Source organism: Homarus americanus, unplaced genomic scaffold, assembly GCF_018991925.1.
Source record: "Homarus americanus isolate GMGI-L3 unplaced genomic scaffold, GMGI_Hamer_2.0 scaffold52806, whole genome shotgun sequence".
Classification (NCBI taxonomy): Eukaryota; Metazoa; Arthropoda; class Malacostraca; order Decapoda; family Nephropidae; genus Homarus; species Homarus americanus.
In genome coordinates, this window is record NW_024720773.1 from 11,081,633 (window position 1) to 11,097,635 (window position 16,003).

The following is a 16,003-nucleotide window of genomic DNA, read 5'->3' on the forward strand; positions in this document are numbered from 1 at the left end:
GCTGATTTTTGTCAAGCCGCAGACGCAAATGTTCTCCTGTCAATTTTACTCCATCGCCGAGGAATTCTGGCCATTTTTGCGATTTCTATAATCTACAGACGTAAGTCCACATTTCATAGCCTATTTTCACTGTCTAGTCTATTGATTAACACAGAAAGTATTCCCGAATTTCTATATACACAAATTTCACAGCAAATTCAGGGTTGTGTGCGGATCTTGTATTACTGGAGTGGTGAGTTAACTCCACCAGGCACAAACGGTCATGTGAATTATAGGAACTGGCTGCGAGTTTTAAGCTAATGTTTATTAATGACAGAGGCTGATAGTAAACATTTATTATATCTACAAATTGATTTTCTGAAAGAGGCGTTTAATGTTCTATTTAGTTCTGTTACTTGTGTGGTATTTCTGTCATGGGGTCTTTAGTTTGGGTTACACTTTGTATTACTCGTGTAGCTAAGGTAACTATTCTGATGACTTGTTGTAAAGGAGTAAAGGGTAATACTTGATGGAAGTTGTGCCTCTTAACCAGCAACTTTAGTATTATATGGAAGAAAATGCTTTTTACCCCAAGAAGAGCCTCCCCAAAATGAGAAGGAATACATTTCACACAATACCCAGCCACCAAATGAAAAATATCTATGGAAGAAATTTTTTTCTTACCTAAAATTAAACCAAATTGGGTGGGAAAATATCACTTTAATTATTTGGGCCTTTTCCCAAGTTTTTCCCATAAATAAATGTGTTGCTGTGACTAGGAATTTTCACAACTGATGCCATTTTTACTTTCGGAGATGAGTCCCTAGTGGTTGACCAATATGTTTTTCCAGTGTATTTTGGTGTGTTTTAAGTGATTCTGACCTTTATTTTTGTTGGAAATTGCAAGTTTTTGCCCCACCCCAACAATAATGGGGGGGGGGAGAGCCTGGAAAACCGTGGTTCTTACTGGGGTAGAGCACGAAAATGAGTCGTCTGACCTAACCTACTGTACCTAAACTAACCACTTAACTTAACCTTACCTAATCCCAAGCCAGGGATCACGAATCACACCCAACCTCCACCACGGCCATTGTCACACTGGTGATTGAAATTCAAATCTGTACCCAGGCTGCTCCCTTTGAAAAAATTCAAATGTGATTGGTAAAAAAAAATAGCGTGATGAGATCGATACATCATTGGTCGCAACTGGATGACATCGGTCAACATTGCACATGCGTGATGTAAACACACTCATAATTAACTCGGTTTCATGCAGATAACATCTCTTCACAGAGACGAAGACTGAAAAGTACATAAAATCAATTAAATTAAATTGTGTCGCCGTTTTCCATTTCTTAATGGTAAAAATGGTGTTCAAAATGCTCAGAATAGGGAGATCTAAATGTTTCAGTAGCTTACAACGTTGGGGTGTGCTATGTGCGAAAGTAATATAAAACCCAAATGCAGTATACACTGACTTAGCAACATGCAGACTTTCCATACAAACCTAACCTTACCTAACCTAACCCAACCTTGACCCTTGTCCTCTCACTACAAAGATGCCAATTTCAATATTTTTTTTGTCCAATATCAGACAATTTTTTTTCAGAACAGAGAGATCTTGTACACAAGGGTTTAATATTACCATACTGATACAGCATACAATTTATTCCTTCCCACACATGCACATCATGGAGCACACAATGATGCCATCAATTTGTTGTTTACATCTGGGACGTTTTGTTTTATCCACCGGAACACTTGTGGGACGAGGAACTTTTTAAATTGGTGGTGATACTCTGATAGAAGATTATAACTGCATTATAGGTTATTAGATTGGTTAGATTGTCAGTACAGTACAGTAATTTTTTCTTTACTTATTAAATCTATCTAGCCTATGATAAAGCAAAATAGATACTGTACCATGTACTGTAATAACCTTCACTGGAAGTGTTTGTGTGCGTGGAAAGGACAACACAACTGGGAAGCATTACTTCCACCAAGCTATACAGTACTTGTATTGTACCTAAATGCTTCTCCCATTATTGGTGTAGCTTCATCTTATCATTCAACCGTGTTTTATTTTTTCCAGGTATCCTTGTGCATTGTAACATAGATTTATGAAAGATGGGGGTAGAAGGCAGCAAGAATATCATCATACGAAAGGAGTACTTTACTAAGGAAGAGCGACAGCGTGTTCTAAACACTATGCAAAAGCTTGCTAAAGGAGGTGATGCTGTGGCTCTTACTTCATTAGAGGTAATGTATAAATTGTATGCATAGGAATATCCCATGTCAGACCAGGCTGTATTACTAATTAACTTATTACATAATTCTCTAGTAAAATAGACCCATTTGGGAAATGTACTGTATGCTTCAGAGAAGACTGCTTTTGTGTATGTTTGTCACCTGCAATATAATCTATGTAACTACAGTATGAATTTATTGATTTTCATAAATACCCCGGTACAGTATACGGTAAGTAATTTCCTCTTAAGAAGTTTGAAATTCTAAAGACATGTAATATTGTATTAGATTGCTTTACTAATGAGTGTTTAATTTTCAGAAACATATCTCCAGTCGACTGAATCCAGAAACAGCCAAAAAGTTTTTAAGGATTTTGGCCAAAGGCAGAAATATTCCATCCTTACCATGTTCAACAGTTGTGGATACCTTAGGTCCTCTTCTGAAAGGCTCAATGGAAGAACACCTTTTTCTGACCCTCACCTTAGCTGGTGGAGGCCAAGAAGGAATAGATAGTAATCGTATTATTAAAGTAAGTTATTGTAAAGTAAACCTAACATAAAGGAACTTTTTGAAAATATATCTTTTGCTAACACATTAAAGCTATAGAAGTTAGATTATTGCACCTAATTCAGTACCTAGCACTCATGCCAGGTGATCAAGTGAACATATTGATGTGATAAAAGTTATGTCACAGCTTATTTCCAACAAGATGGCCATAAAACGATGATGATGATGATGATAAATTTTGTTTTACAGTATACTGAAGTTTTTGTGTCTTCATACCTTCGAATCATAACTGGCCAATCAGGCTACAGAGGGTGGAAATCTGGGCCTACAGACACTGTGAAACGTGTGTCTCAAGCCTTGTTACATGATTTACTGTACTCTGGTGGGAGTCCTAAAGAGGTAAGATAATCTATCTTTTGTGTTGATCTGAATACAGCACTAATCCATATTCCTTAATTTTAGCTTTGTAGGGCCAGCATAAGCCAGGCCAACACATACCTAGCTGTTGGCCCATGTTCATCTCATAGGCTCAGCTGCATGTTTATAAGACAGACAAGTTCTTGATCTGAGTAAAAAATATTAATGATACTAACACTGTACACTTTGTTAGGTGCAATGAACAATATACTGTACATAATTAACAAATTGACAGATGCTATATCTTTCAAAATTGGTAGGCTTTTCTGTAGAGTGAAATGGTTTAAACCCAAAATTATGACTTCTATAATTATACATGTATATGGATCTGTAAGCTTCACATAATGAATGTTATTTATAAGTTTTCAATGTACAGAGTCTGTTAATTTGTGCCTTTGTTCTAAGTTATTATCTCTTAATTATGTAGGGCAGTGTATTTTGTTGACATATTAACCATCAGTGTTTTAGCGAGATGTTCACTTTGATCATTTAATTTATTATGTTATTCTTCTGTTACCAGACATGGGGCAAACCACCTCCCAAGGTACGGTTCTCTTACGATGACTTTGAGAGATGGTGTTTGGGTCACTCGGTCTTCACCACACTGGAGACAGAAGTTCTCAAACATTGCTTCTCATTCTCACCCATTGACCACACAGCGCTCATGCCACAAGCCTCTCAACTTCCTTCGGTAAACCTCACACATTGGTGTTGTAGTCTTACCTAATTATTGAAGGTTTTAGAATTTTTACGGTACTGAACAAACTGTTCTATTCCTGCAGAAATGGGCAGAGTAATTGTTTTTTCTTAATTATTAACGTACAGTTGAATTAGATATGCATTATGCTAGAAGGTACAGCACTGAGCTTGTGTTGTGCAGTACCTGTATTTGGATTCTTGAGTTATATAATAGTGTAAGTTGCATAAAATTCTAATTAATTTTGAAACTGTTAATAATATGAGACTATTAATAGCTTTCAGCTCATTAACTATAACCTGTAACCTACACTCTAGATACATGAGTATTGTTTTACATATTCCCCAGTAAGGATGGAGAGTATTTTAAGTTAATACTACTGTACAAATAAATAGGATGTCTGTGTTAATTCTGTATAATTCAGGAGAATCTCTTTCAGACATTTCCATCCATGCTGTCAGCGGGTCAAGTACTGTACCTGAACAATGCCCTGCCACCACTCCTACAGTCAGAGTGGAGATTCCTCTTTTCTACAACTACACATGGATGGAGCTTCAGTATATTTATGAAGCAGGTGGGTGAAATATCATAAATTTGATAGAGTACTGACTACATATTTAGGTTTTTATCCATTAGTTCTGATATTATTTGTTACTGAGAGAAAAATAGCAGTGATGAGGTAGTGCACATAGCCAGTCGTCATGATGAATTGGAAGAAATTTAGAATTCGGTGAATAAAATAAATTTCTTTTAAATGTAACAAATGTATTTATAGTACTAAAATATTTCTTTCAGATTGTTGCAAAAGGTCCCACACTCATAGTTGTGGAGGACCAGTCGAGAAATAAATTTGGAGGTTTCGCGTCAGTCTCCTGGGAAGTCAGGCCTCAGTTCCAGGGTGAGAAGATCTTACCGTATTTGATCTATTTTATCAATTCGTGCTTTCAATTTCTCTTTAACTCTCTGTATATCATGACAAGAGTTTTAGTAATTTAATTTTTGAAAGCTCTGCATGAATTTACATAGAGTAAGACTTCATATTACTGGATTCTGATATACTGTACCAGAGCTTAAAGTTCATACTGGACAAGACAACCTCGGTTCTGGATCCTATTGAAACATGAAAGGGTCTTAAGTAATGTTTGATATTCATGTTGTGAGGATACCTTTTGTACTGGTGCTAGCAATTTTATGTTTCATATTATAAATTGTCAAAATTTTGTAGATAGATATGCATTCAGTAAATATTTTGTACCTGTGCAAGTTTACATTGTTTCAGCTTGTCTATGGGCAATGCAGGTAGACAGTGAAGGTATACATACAATGTAAATACACAGTGTAGGTATGGAAACTGTGGTAAACGGGAGGTCAAATCAACTGAAAATAGCCAACAAAGCCATCATATGCTAATACGTTTTTTTGTAATCTCCTTTCATGAATGTGAAATAGTATTCCTGAGATTCCCCCCAAAAAATTATTTTGACATTTTACTAGATACTGTATTTACCGGCACATGTAGAAGTTTTCATGTTGCTTTATTCTGTAATATTATTACTGTGTATTTATTAAGTCTTTATTCCGTAGGTACACCAGAATGCTTCTTGTTTGCCCTGGAGCCTCAGGCTGGGATATTCCGCAGCACAGGATACAATAGCAACTTTATGTACCTCAACTACTTGGAGAAGAATACTATGCCTAATGGACTGGTAGGTTCGTCAGCTGTTATTAAATGAATATATTACCACCTTTTTTCTTTTAAATGAAGATAAATTTTAAAATGACTGAATTTTATTGAAACAGAAAAATTAAGAGGAAAACAAGAAGGAAGACTTTAAAAAAAGGAGTCATGTAGATGTGAGGTACAGATGTGTGTTGGTGTTATTTTATTTGTAGATATTTTAAGGGCCATCTTGCTGTACGGCAGAAATGATACTTGATAAAATGGTATTGCTTCAGTTATCCATGGAAGTACAACAGAGGGATAAATTTTATTTTTCCTTCATGCAAGGTTCTCACTAGATGCTGCTAGCCAGGTAAATTTCCATCATTGATAAATCACTCAATCTTTTTTATTATTTTCTCTCACATATTAGTTCTATTAACTTTGAGTGTTGTGAAACATTTCCTTTGTTTAGGCCGCGAAAAGGCCTCTTTGTGTGTTTCTTAGAGAATAAATTTTTTTACAATTTTCCAGGGAGGTGCATGCTTTCCTAGCTATTTTGAATATTTGCCTTGCCAGTTGAATATGAATTGAAAACCCAGTTTATGATTCTCTGGTCACACTGATACATACTATAAGTGTGAGTTGTGCCATCATCTCAGATAAGTTAACTCTATCTTTATCACATTGCTGAGCTGCCAAATGCACAAGTGACAGTGCTGTACAGGTTGCCCTCATTTGCATGCATACATACCGGGTATTACTTTTTATTTCTCAATTTCCATTTATACTGAGCCAAGGTTGGCACAGACGGTACATGGTTGTACAGTCACTCCAAAAGGAATCTTTACGGAGGGGTCTGATGAATTTCAAAATGAACACTGCGGCTCCTGTTGTCTCTGTAGGGTTGTCAAAATCCTTCGTCCATTGTGTCATATTGTTTCACACAAAATCGTTAAGACACTTTTTGGAATTACTATATACATTGCACCATTATAAATTTATAATAAATAGTCTACTCTTTTTATCTTTAGGAAATTACACGAAGTTGGATAGACTTGTTTGTTGTTCTCAGTTTTTGTTATATCTTACCGGTCTTCTCTAGGAATACAACCCCCAGCATACACGAGGCAACCTATACAGTACAGTACATGTTAAATAGAGTTGTTGTGAAATACAGGTGGGATTAAGATACTTATTGGTTCTTTACACACCAGTTAAATGCTCATTGAAAATTTTCACCAGTGTGAACAGTTGGTCTTGAAGTTTTGCAAAAAGTAAGAAAAAATGCAAAGTTATGCTTGTAGATACTGTAAAAGATATTGACTTTATTATTATTATTATTTTCTTCATTTTAGAGTGTTGTTAGCTCACTATGTAGGCCAAACTAGTGTAAATAGTTAGTATTAGTCTTATCATCATTTAATATCTAATACTGAATCATTGAGCCATTTTTTTTTATAACCTGGTGTGTTTGTTCATAGTGGCATGTTTTGTTGACATTTGTTCTTTGCGTCACAGCACCAGCAACCATAGTTTTTCTACGGCCATCTTGTACTTCAATCTATTTTTCATCTCTTCAGAACTTATTTTAAGAATTTATTTAAGAAGTTTTATAAGTGTTGGAAAGTTGAAATTTTTTCAGAATTTAAAGAAAAGTCAACACTGACCTCTGAAAATTAATTAACCTTTTTTCTTAATGTTTATCAGTTAATAGATTTTAAATTAGAATGTATGGTGTAATGAACTGTGTATGAATATTGAATTTATGCAAAGTGTTGTGAGTAAATATAAATGTATATATTTGCACTGATTACTGCATATGTATTTTCAGAATATGAGCAAATATATATGACATATCTCCATTAGCCAGAATTTAAATTTGCTTGGAATTTTTCCAGAAAATTTCTATCAATTCCATGTCTGGGAACTATTTTCTGAGGTTAAAAATCATGCACATTTTCTGGGAAAATAATGGAAACTCTTCTTTTTTTGTGGTCTGGACAAAAATTCCGAGGATGAAATAATGCGTCATTCTGGAAAATTCTGAGAAACTTTTCTCAGTACCCGGAAATCTATCATTCACGGAAGTGCTCTTCACCAATTGTTCTGGTTAACGGGGATATCACATATGGATATTTCTGTTTTATCCTTCTCTCTTTTTTTCAGTTATTTCCTCTCCTCATTGAGGTTTCTGTACCCCTTGATCTGCCTCACTTATGAGAATGAGAGATGTAAGAATAATGAGATATTAGCTATATGCAGGCTTTTGGGTTTGGTGTTGTATGGGTGTATCTTAAGAGTTCCCCAAGAGAGTGGTACTGTATCGTCCTGGACTATTTAAGATTCAGAGTTATTGTTCGAATTATTTTTATTCAGAGTACAGTACTATTAAATCCATCGGTAGTCCAGTCTTTTCCTTTATTCATTTATTCAAGATATTGTCTCTTAATTTACTTTCATAATTTTAGGTACAGTATTATAATCTGTCTGAAATGCACGTAATTGTTTCTCTAAATTTATCCACTCCATATGTGATTGAAGTTACTGCTTCCATGACTGGGCTTATCATTGTCAAGCTTGGCATGTGAGGAGGGGTGATGATCCCTCCCTTGGGGTGAGCTTTAGGACAGAATTATAATAATAAGAGGTTGTATGCTTGGTTGAGATAAGAAGTAATGTACATCATATTCCTGCCATTAATAAACAGGGAGTGTATGGGGGAGAAAAAGAAGAGATGCTGCCTTTGTCCCATCCTAAACTTGTCATACAGTATTATGGAGTCATTATCATTATTTCTAAGTAGTACAGGAAACTATAAGTTACCTGTTGATGGGATGGTTACCACCCTCTGGTGATAGAAAGATATGGCATGTCTTCATTAGGGTGCTTAAAATTTTTACGTAACGTTAACTGGTTCTAAGTTTAAATTATTTTCAGTCCTGCTGTAAACAGTTCCGGCTTGGCTGCATTGGTCTTCAATAGTCTTTCTTTGACATAGATTATTACACAAGTTGAATGAGTTGTCCGAGATTATGTGACTTCTCCACAGGGCATGGGCGGCCGAGAGGAGTTATTTGGATTTTGGCTTGACTATGACTTTGGTAAAGGGACGGTGGCGCCCTCATGTAGCACGTTCTGCAGCCCCCCGCTGTCCCCACACCCGGAGTTAGAAGTGCGTAGTGTAGAAGTCTGGGCACTTGGACCTGAGGAGGAAGACTCTGATGAAGAGGTAGATATTCAAGTAAAAATAGTATGGAATACAGTGGTTGAATTATTTTTATTATTTCTGTATACAGTACAGTAATTTTCTTCCTGTTGTTGGATCTAGGCTATATGTACTGTGTGTAATTTCTAGTTAATTGTGACCCATTTCATGTGATTTTTTATACAGTACAGTATTTAGTTTATTATTTCTCTCTTTCTCTTTAGGAGGGAACTCGAAAAAAGAAAAGTGCTTTGGATGCAAATCCTGATGCTCGTGCTGTGCTGGACATGGTGGGCAAAGGAAGAGCAAGTGATGGCTACAGGGAAGAGCCACAAGAGTAGAAGCACATAAAATAATTTTATGTAGAGGAATGATATTAGAACAAAAATAAGAAGGTAATTTGTAGGAAATAGAATTTTGATAAATTTCTTATCTCAGGAGCAGCTTAAAACTCTTAGACTTGGGATCTAATATAAACAAGAGTTGTTTTATAGTTTGGATTTGCTAAAGTTTTATTGCTGTTCTTTAACTGAGTCCTTGAGTTGGTAGCCAACCTGTCCCAGAGTAGGATGCCAGGAAATTTTGATGGTGGTACAGTACTGTACAGTATATGGTGTACATGATACAGAATGAATAAAACTTTAAATTCCATGTGAAAATTTTTTTTAAGTATATTCTTCTTGATTATGATTTCTGGGCATAGTTTTCCACATGTCCAAGGATCAAATAATTTTGAGATTCACTTGAAATAATTGATGAAGAATTCTGCCATTTGTTGCATTAAATAAGTAAAGTATAAACCAACTAAATAATACCAAGAAGACGTAGATTTTCTGTAAAAAAATGGAGGGTTACATTTGCCCAGTACCATAGTAATGTCATGATGAGTATCAGGTATAGTAGAGTAGCAATAGGAATACAGTAAATGCTTCAAAAATTTATGGTAAACAGTGATATTTGTGAGAATTTATGATGCTAATGAAACATGCACAAGAGCCCTACATATTCTGGTAGGAAGTTTTATGTAGTTAAAAAATTCCATTTATAAATTAATTATTCAATATTAAATATGGAATATTCAGTTATAAACTCATGCTTCTTGTTATGCATCATGGTTACTTTCCCCCACTCAGTGCAGAGAGGCATTGAATGTCTCATATATTTGCTTAGTACGGTACCTGTATTTCTGCACATGGTCGAGCTGTGGCATGAGTGATGTTCTTACTGATTGTTTGCATTTAGATGAATACTTAAGGAAATAATTAAATGAAGGCAGGAAAAGGAAAAACTAAATAGAAGGGATAACCAAATGAGAAAAATGAGGAATAATATATTGAAGCATTGAGTGGAGTTGAAGGTAATGTAGTGGTCCTTCTAGCACTTTGATTATTAACAGTGTGAAGAGATGTCACTGGGGAAAATAACAAACCAGCAATATTTCATATAGCAACACATCCATGGGTGAGTGGGTTCCTTTGATTTATGCCCCAGAATGCTCATTTTTACAAATTTGTATTTTTGGGAAAATTTTTCAAAGCATCATGACCTATTAATTTGTTAGTCTGCTTACAGTATATATAATTAACCTTAATAGTTAAAAGGTTTAACCTGTTGCGTATAAAACTCCAAATGAGATCTCTGAAGGTTAGGTTAGGTCAAGATCAGTCATAGGTCATGGTAATAGGATAGAGCATACGTAGTAAAGCAGCTACTTGAATATAGAGGATCAGATGTGCATGCCTTTTCCTCTAGGTCTAGGACAAACCAGCTTCCTGTCACTTTTGAGCAGCTGTGCAGTAGGAACATGCCAGTCATGTGTCTGCAGGTCATTTTGGCTGAGGAGGATCAAATAGGATCATTTAAATGGCTACAAGCTGCTTTCAGTGTGGAGTATCACAAGAGATGACAGTCTATGCATTAATAGAAGTTGTGACTATGTGTCATGGGCATTTTATTCCAGCAGATGGCATATGAAAGTAAGCTTTGGTAAGATTTATAGTCATGAAAGCTAGAAGATAATGAAGTCTTTGTTTTAATCATAAGTATCATTATGAACCAAAAACTTTTAAGTAGTTTTGGATTTTTGTGTGTTTAGTGTTATTAGTATGGGATATGTTTTCTCTTTGCTACAGATAGAGGTAAATTAGATGTTAAGAGTCAAGTTCATCAAGTTGTTATGAAGCGGTCCATTTGAAAGTTTCCCGTAGTAGATCCCTCCAGCTGTTTTATAGTGTTTTTATCTGGGTTGAGTGTTAGCATTACAAGATTAATCTAGAAATTCATCTCTGTAAGCATGGGTGTCACTTGCGGTTTCAATGTGGAAGGGACACAAGCACACACATGAACCAGAATGATTGGAGTTATTCTGAATTAGGAATAATATGGGTTTTTATTATTACGTGCACAATACAGTGAGGACCTGATGGATCATAAGTTATGGTTCTGTGTGCTCCATAAAACAACCAATTACATATGACATTGTGCTGAACTCATGAGCGATCAGGTTTTTTCTGTACAGTACATTTTAAAGCTGCCCCAAATTCATTAACAGATGGTTTTGATCTGTAAGTGAAAATGTGTGTTACATATAATAATTGTGTCTTTATATTAAATAATTGCTGTGTTATCCTTGGTAACATAGCTATATGACCATGTATAAATACTGTACAAGCAGAAAAGTAGAAAGATTTGCAAAATTTTGTTAACCTTCCACAGGAAGTGGGGAAGACATCCCCCATCCCCAGTGATTGATGCCCATGTAAGTAATATTAAGAAAGTGTATGGTTGGTGGTACAGTAGCTAGAGTAGAACTGTAACAAACTGTTTTATATGTAGTGTAACCTAGAGTAGTAGTTTGGTTACTAACACAGATCTTCGCATTTATATCGAATCTTGTATTCTTAGATCTTATTTATACTGTAACCTTGTATTTATTTTAAGGAAAATACTGTAAATAGGATATAATTTTATAGAAAATGGTTTACTAATTAATTGCAATGATGTTGAATTTATAAGAAATTACATTATATGGGACCAGCAGTGATACAGTAGTATTTGATTATTTCTATGATATACGTATACATTTTATTACCTTAATACAAGTCATGATGTGTTCATTCATAGTCCTGCCAAAGTCCTTTACTGACTGGCTACCAGTTCTGAATGATTGCTGCTCCACAAGTATAGGCAATGAGATTATAAAGGTTTTAGTCTCTTTTTAATTACTTATAGAAGACAAGGAAAAGCTAAAATGCTGATGCTGAAAGCTATTTGTTGAGTTTTAGATTAATATATGGGATGAATTAAAGACTAAATTGTAATACTCAGAACTCGTTTATAGTGTTGTATTAGTGTTGTTCGTGTACACCTCATTTTTGGGTAGTATTTTGCTGTCGGTCAATCTTATCGGATTGTATTCATGTTTTTCTTGTATACATTACTTATTTGTTGTTTGCTGTTAGCCATCATTAACATATAATGGTAATGGAAGAGTTCTGTATGACCGTAGGTGCGCGCGTGGGTGTATGTGTGGGCGTGTGATTCATTGGTAAGTGCGAGAAAGGATGAATTTTGTGTCATTGCAAATTATAAAGGACCTGGTGATCTTTTATGCTCCATTTACATTATTAGTGCAAATGAAACAATAATGTAAATCTCATTCTCATTCTAGATCGTCAAAAATTACTTAAACATTTTTTTGCCAAAATTGTCTAGTCACTCAGTTGTATCCTTCAGTACACATCTTCCCCAGTTGTTTACGAAGACTCTTTAAGAATTTTTGCATTTTTTTCTTAGTTAACTTCTCACTTCTCTACCATCCAAGTTTAGAGGAGTCTACCCCATCCTCTTACACCCAGTTGTTTCATTCAGATATCCTATTTCATTCATTTAGTTTATTTTTATACATGTATCCTTATCGTAGTTCAGTAAATCTTTTAAACTTTCTTGTAATATCACCACTTTCAAATAATTATATCTTAGTCTTTTCCATCTGAATACTCATCCATCCATTTCACTCCCACAGTTTACAATCATTCAAGTGAGTTGCAGTGACAAATGCTCTCATCATACCATCAGCAGTTGTCAAATATTTTTTAGCACAATTTGGTCCTTTCCCCTGTCTGTCTGTCTCTCTTTCTCTCATCCCATAGTAATGTCCTAGAAATGCTTCCACATTCCATATGTAAATTAAAATTGGATCACATCAAGATTAGGCATCCCAGCATAATTTTGCTTATGAATAAACACCCAAACACTAATCTACCCTGACCCAACCCACCAGGTAACGTTAGGGTGTTCAGCCATCAGGGGTACTTAATGTTCAAATGATCCTTATACTGTACTGTAATATGCTTATTTATAAAGGCATTATCAGTACTGTACATGGAGACTCATATTCTCAAACTCCTTCACGAAGTTTACACAAAGGGGAGTAGCTTGGATATAGGAGAAGATAAAAATGAAGGTGAAAACAGGAAATAGTGTACAATGGAGAAATGAGAAATCATAATATTTGTGGTTTAGTTTTGAAGTTATTAAAATGTGTTATACTATTATTTGCTTGTAGGATGTGGGTCATAGTGTAAATATAGCCATAGAATAGATCAATCTCTGGACAGGAAAGACAAAACCTATATTTCCTCCATGCTAGAGCTTACATATTTGACAGAGGTCATTTGACATGCGGCTTCTACTCGAAATGACAATTCTGTTTTTCTAATACATATACAGGTAGTCTTCATTTATTGCAAGGTTTCTGATTCTGAAAACTCTTGCAATGTGCAAAACAATTTTTTACGTAAGAAACTATGAGCAGTATTAAACGGGATACTTTTCTAGCCAGTAATTTAGATACAGTACTTTTGTGTGTGTGTGTGTGTGTGTACAAAAACACTTATACATCAATAAAAAACAAACAAACATGAAATACTGTACATATAAATATACAGGAATGTATAAACTGTAACGTAAAATACCAATAAGAGGTGTGTGTTTTGCCCCCCTCCCCATGACTACAGTACCTGTCAACTGTGTCACCTTAACCAGATTCATGTCCCTTAATAATGTCTAATTTCACTTCTAAAATGACATGCTTGTTGTGGCAATACTTTTTGCAATCTTTATGCATGATTTGGGGATGTTTCTAAGTAAGTAATTGCTTACATACAGTAGTTTACAGTACATAAACAACTGTAGCTTCACAAATATTAGACTTAATACAATGGGCATTCCAGCAGCCAGTGTCTTCTATGTCACATAACAGAGGATGAACAGTAGAGTGAAATTGTGTGTGCTCGTCTAGGAGTTTCCTGTTGGTTTTTCCTCAGTAAGAAATACTACACTACACTGTACTGTAATTCACATCTGCAGTTTTAAATTGTTTCCTTAGTACTTGTGAAAAAATTTATATCATTGGTACAGTGTAATTGAATGTTTTAGTTATAAAATTAAATTGTGATAAATTGAACTTACAGTACAATATCTGCAGATTTGCAATAAATGAGGAATACTGTACCTGTATGAATAGCAAAGACAGTTCTCTATAATACTGAATTAGTTAAAAATCCACCAAAAATATACTGTAAGCACTGTACATTAAGACCCAATTGAAACCTGAATAAAATGGACCTAATTTGGCACATTTTTTTACTTTCTGGAAAATTTGAAGATTTTGTTGCAATTACAGTCAGTTCTGCTGTAACGCGATAGTTGTGTTCTTGTAAAACATAGTGTTATAGAAATTCGCGTAATAGAAATAACAGGGGTTATGGAGAAAATAGGGTTAGGTGCAGATTACTACTCGAAATCGAAAAAAATTTAGTAGTTAGCCTAACACAAAGGTTAGCACAGTCTAAATAAATATTACATTCATATCTAATAATGAAATCATACAGTCAATGTAACACTTTACCTTGAAAAAATATGAATATAACTTGATGGGGGAGAAGGGTGATTTTGAGGTTGATAACATCGAGCTTCTCTTCAAGGGTTATAGCCTTTCTTTTACGATCACCGGGAATGCGATCACCAGAACGCTTCTTGGAGATATTCTTCTTTACCATATTCACAGTTAATACCACAAAATTGGAGAAATAGTAAGCAAAAATCGCGTTACAGCAAACAAGCGTTCGCGTTATACAAATATCGTTCCTCTATTCACAAATTGCATTAGAGTTAATTCGCGTTGTCAAAACACGCGTTATAGCAGAACTCACTGCACTGTAAATTTATTGCAATGTTATTCTGAGATTCTTAGTTCATATCAATTCTTCATAGTACTCCCAGACTGTACCCATAAAAATTGGAAAGTACTTTAATATTATTGATTACAAATAATAATGGTCCTGTCTCCTAGGTCACAACACATGATCATCACATATGGATGTAAGACTCAGCTTTCCTTAGGAATGTGCCCGACTCGGTCCTTTGTTAATCTTTGCAGTGCCATAGTGCTAAAACTCATGCTGATATGCTGTGTGCAAAAATTAAGTCTGAGAATAGATAAAACATATTTCAAAATAATCTACAATATAAGCATGCAGAACTGCCAAAAAATATATACAGTACAGGGTATATATCTATACAAATGAGAAAACTTACCCTGACCATTGTCTAATGCTTACATATAAATGTTTAAACACAGCTCATCACATATTATTCTTACATAAATGTGTTACTATCCTCTATCATGGCTGAATTGTAAGTGAGGGGTTGGCAAGGTGCATGGACCATATGTATCAAGTGTGGGAGGCTTACAAAGGGATATTATTGCCTTGTGCAGGACTGGATACTTAAAAACATGATGAGAAAATTAAAAACTTCTTAGAACGATTACAGTAGAGCATTTACTGACCTTACATGGTTAATTATTGTAGGCACTACAAGCACTACAAGAGTTAATCGACGCTCCACTCACACACACTATGATCTTCAAGTCGCGCACTGTATTCTGGCGCTATTTTTTCCCTGTATATGTACAGTAGTGCTCCTTATTTTCATCACCATGGCAAGTACAAGTGATAGTGGTGGTGGTGGTAGTGCAAGGCCAAAGTGAGTGCTTAAGTCTCGGGGGGGTGCAAACGGGTTAACTCGTAATTTTTATGTTTTTGGATGTTAATGTTATGTCAGTGTACAGTAAACCCTCGTTACTACAGGATATGGTATCAAGTAATTCACATCAGTGCAATAGAAGAATGTTCATTTCCCTTCCCACCCTTCCCTACTTATACTTGTCTCTCAGCATCAGTATAGTTTTTGCACCCAAAACATATACAGTGTAGCAGTCTTA

General features: G+C 35.1%; 1 protein-coding gene across 3 annotated transcripts in view; it reads left to right on the forward strand.

Annotated features, from left to right (window-relative positions):
• LOC121861085 (MTOR-associated protein MEAK7-like) overlaps positions 1-16,003 on the forward strand; it is a 22,089-nt gene continuing 6,086 nt past the window's right edge. Inside the window, exons 1-11 of one of the 3 annotated variants that reach the window (XR_006087978.1) lie at positions 1-100; positions 2,072-2,238; positions 2,546-2,755; positions 2,983-3,132; positions 3,671-3,841; positions 4,287-4,421; positions 4,643-4,745; positions 5,432-5,553; positions 8,560-8,739; positions 8,940-9,110; positions 11,431-11,473. Coding sequence is in view for 1 of the 3 variants with exons in the window: in XM_042358637.1 (XP_042214571.1) it covers positions 2,107-2,238; positions 2,546-2,755; positions 2,983-3,132; positions 3,671-3,841; positions 4,287-4,421; positions 4,643-4,745; positions 5,432-5,553; positions 8,560-8,739; positions 8,940-9,056 (1,320 nt within the window). In the remaining 2 variants the exon portion in view is untranslated. Of the gene's footprint in view, positions 101-2,071; positions 2,239-2,545; positions 2,756-2,982; positions 3,133-3,670; positions 3,842-4,286; positions 4,422-4,642; positions 4,746-5,431; positions 5,554-8,559; positions 8,740-8,939; positions 14,353-16,003 lie in introns of those variants that run through there. The other 2 variants (XR_006087977.1, XM_042358637.1) reach the window with 2 other exon arrangements.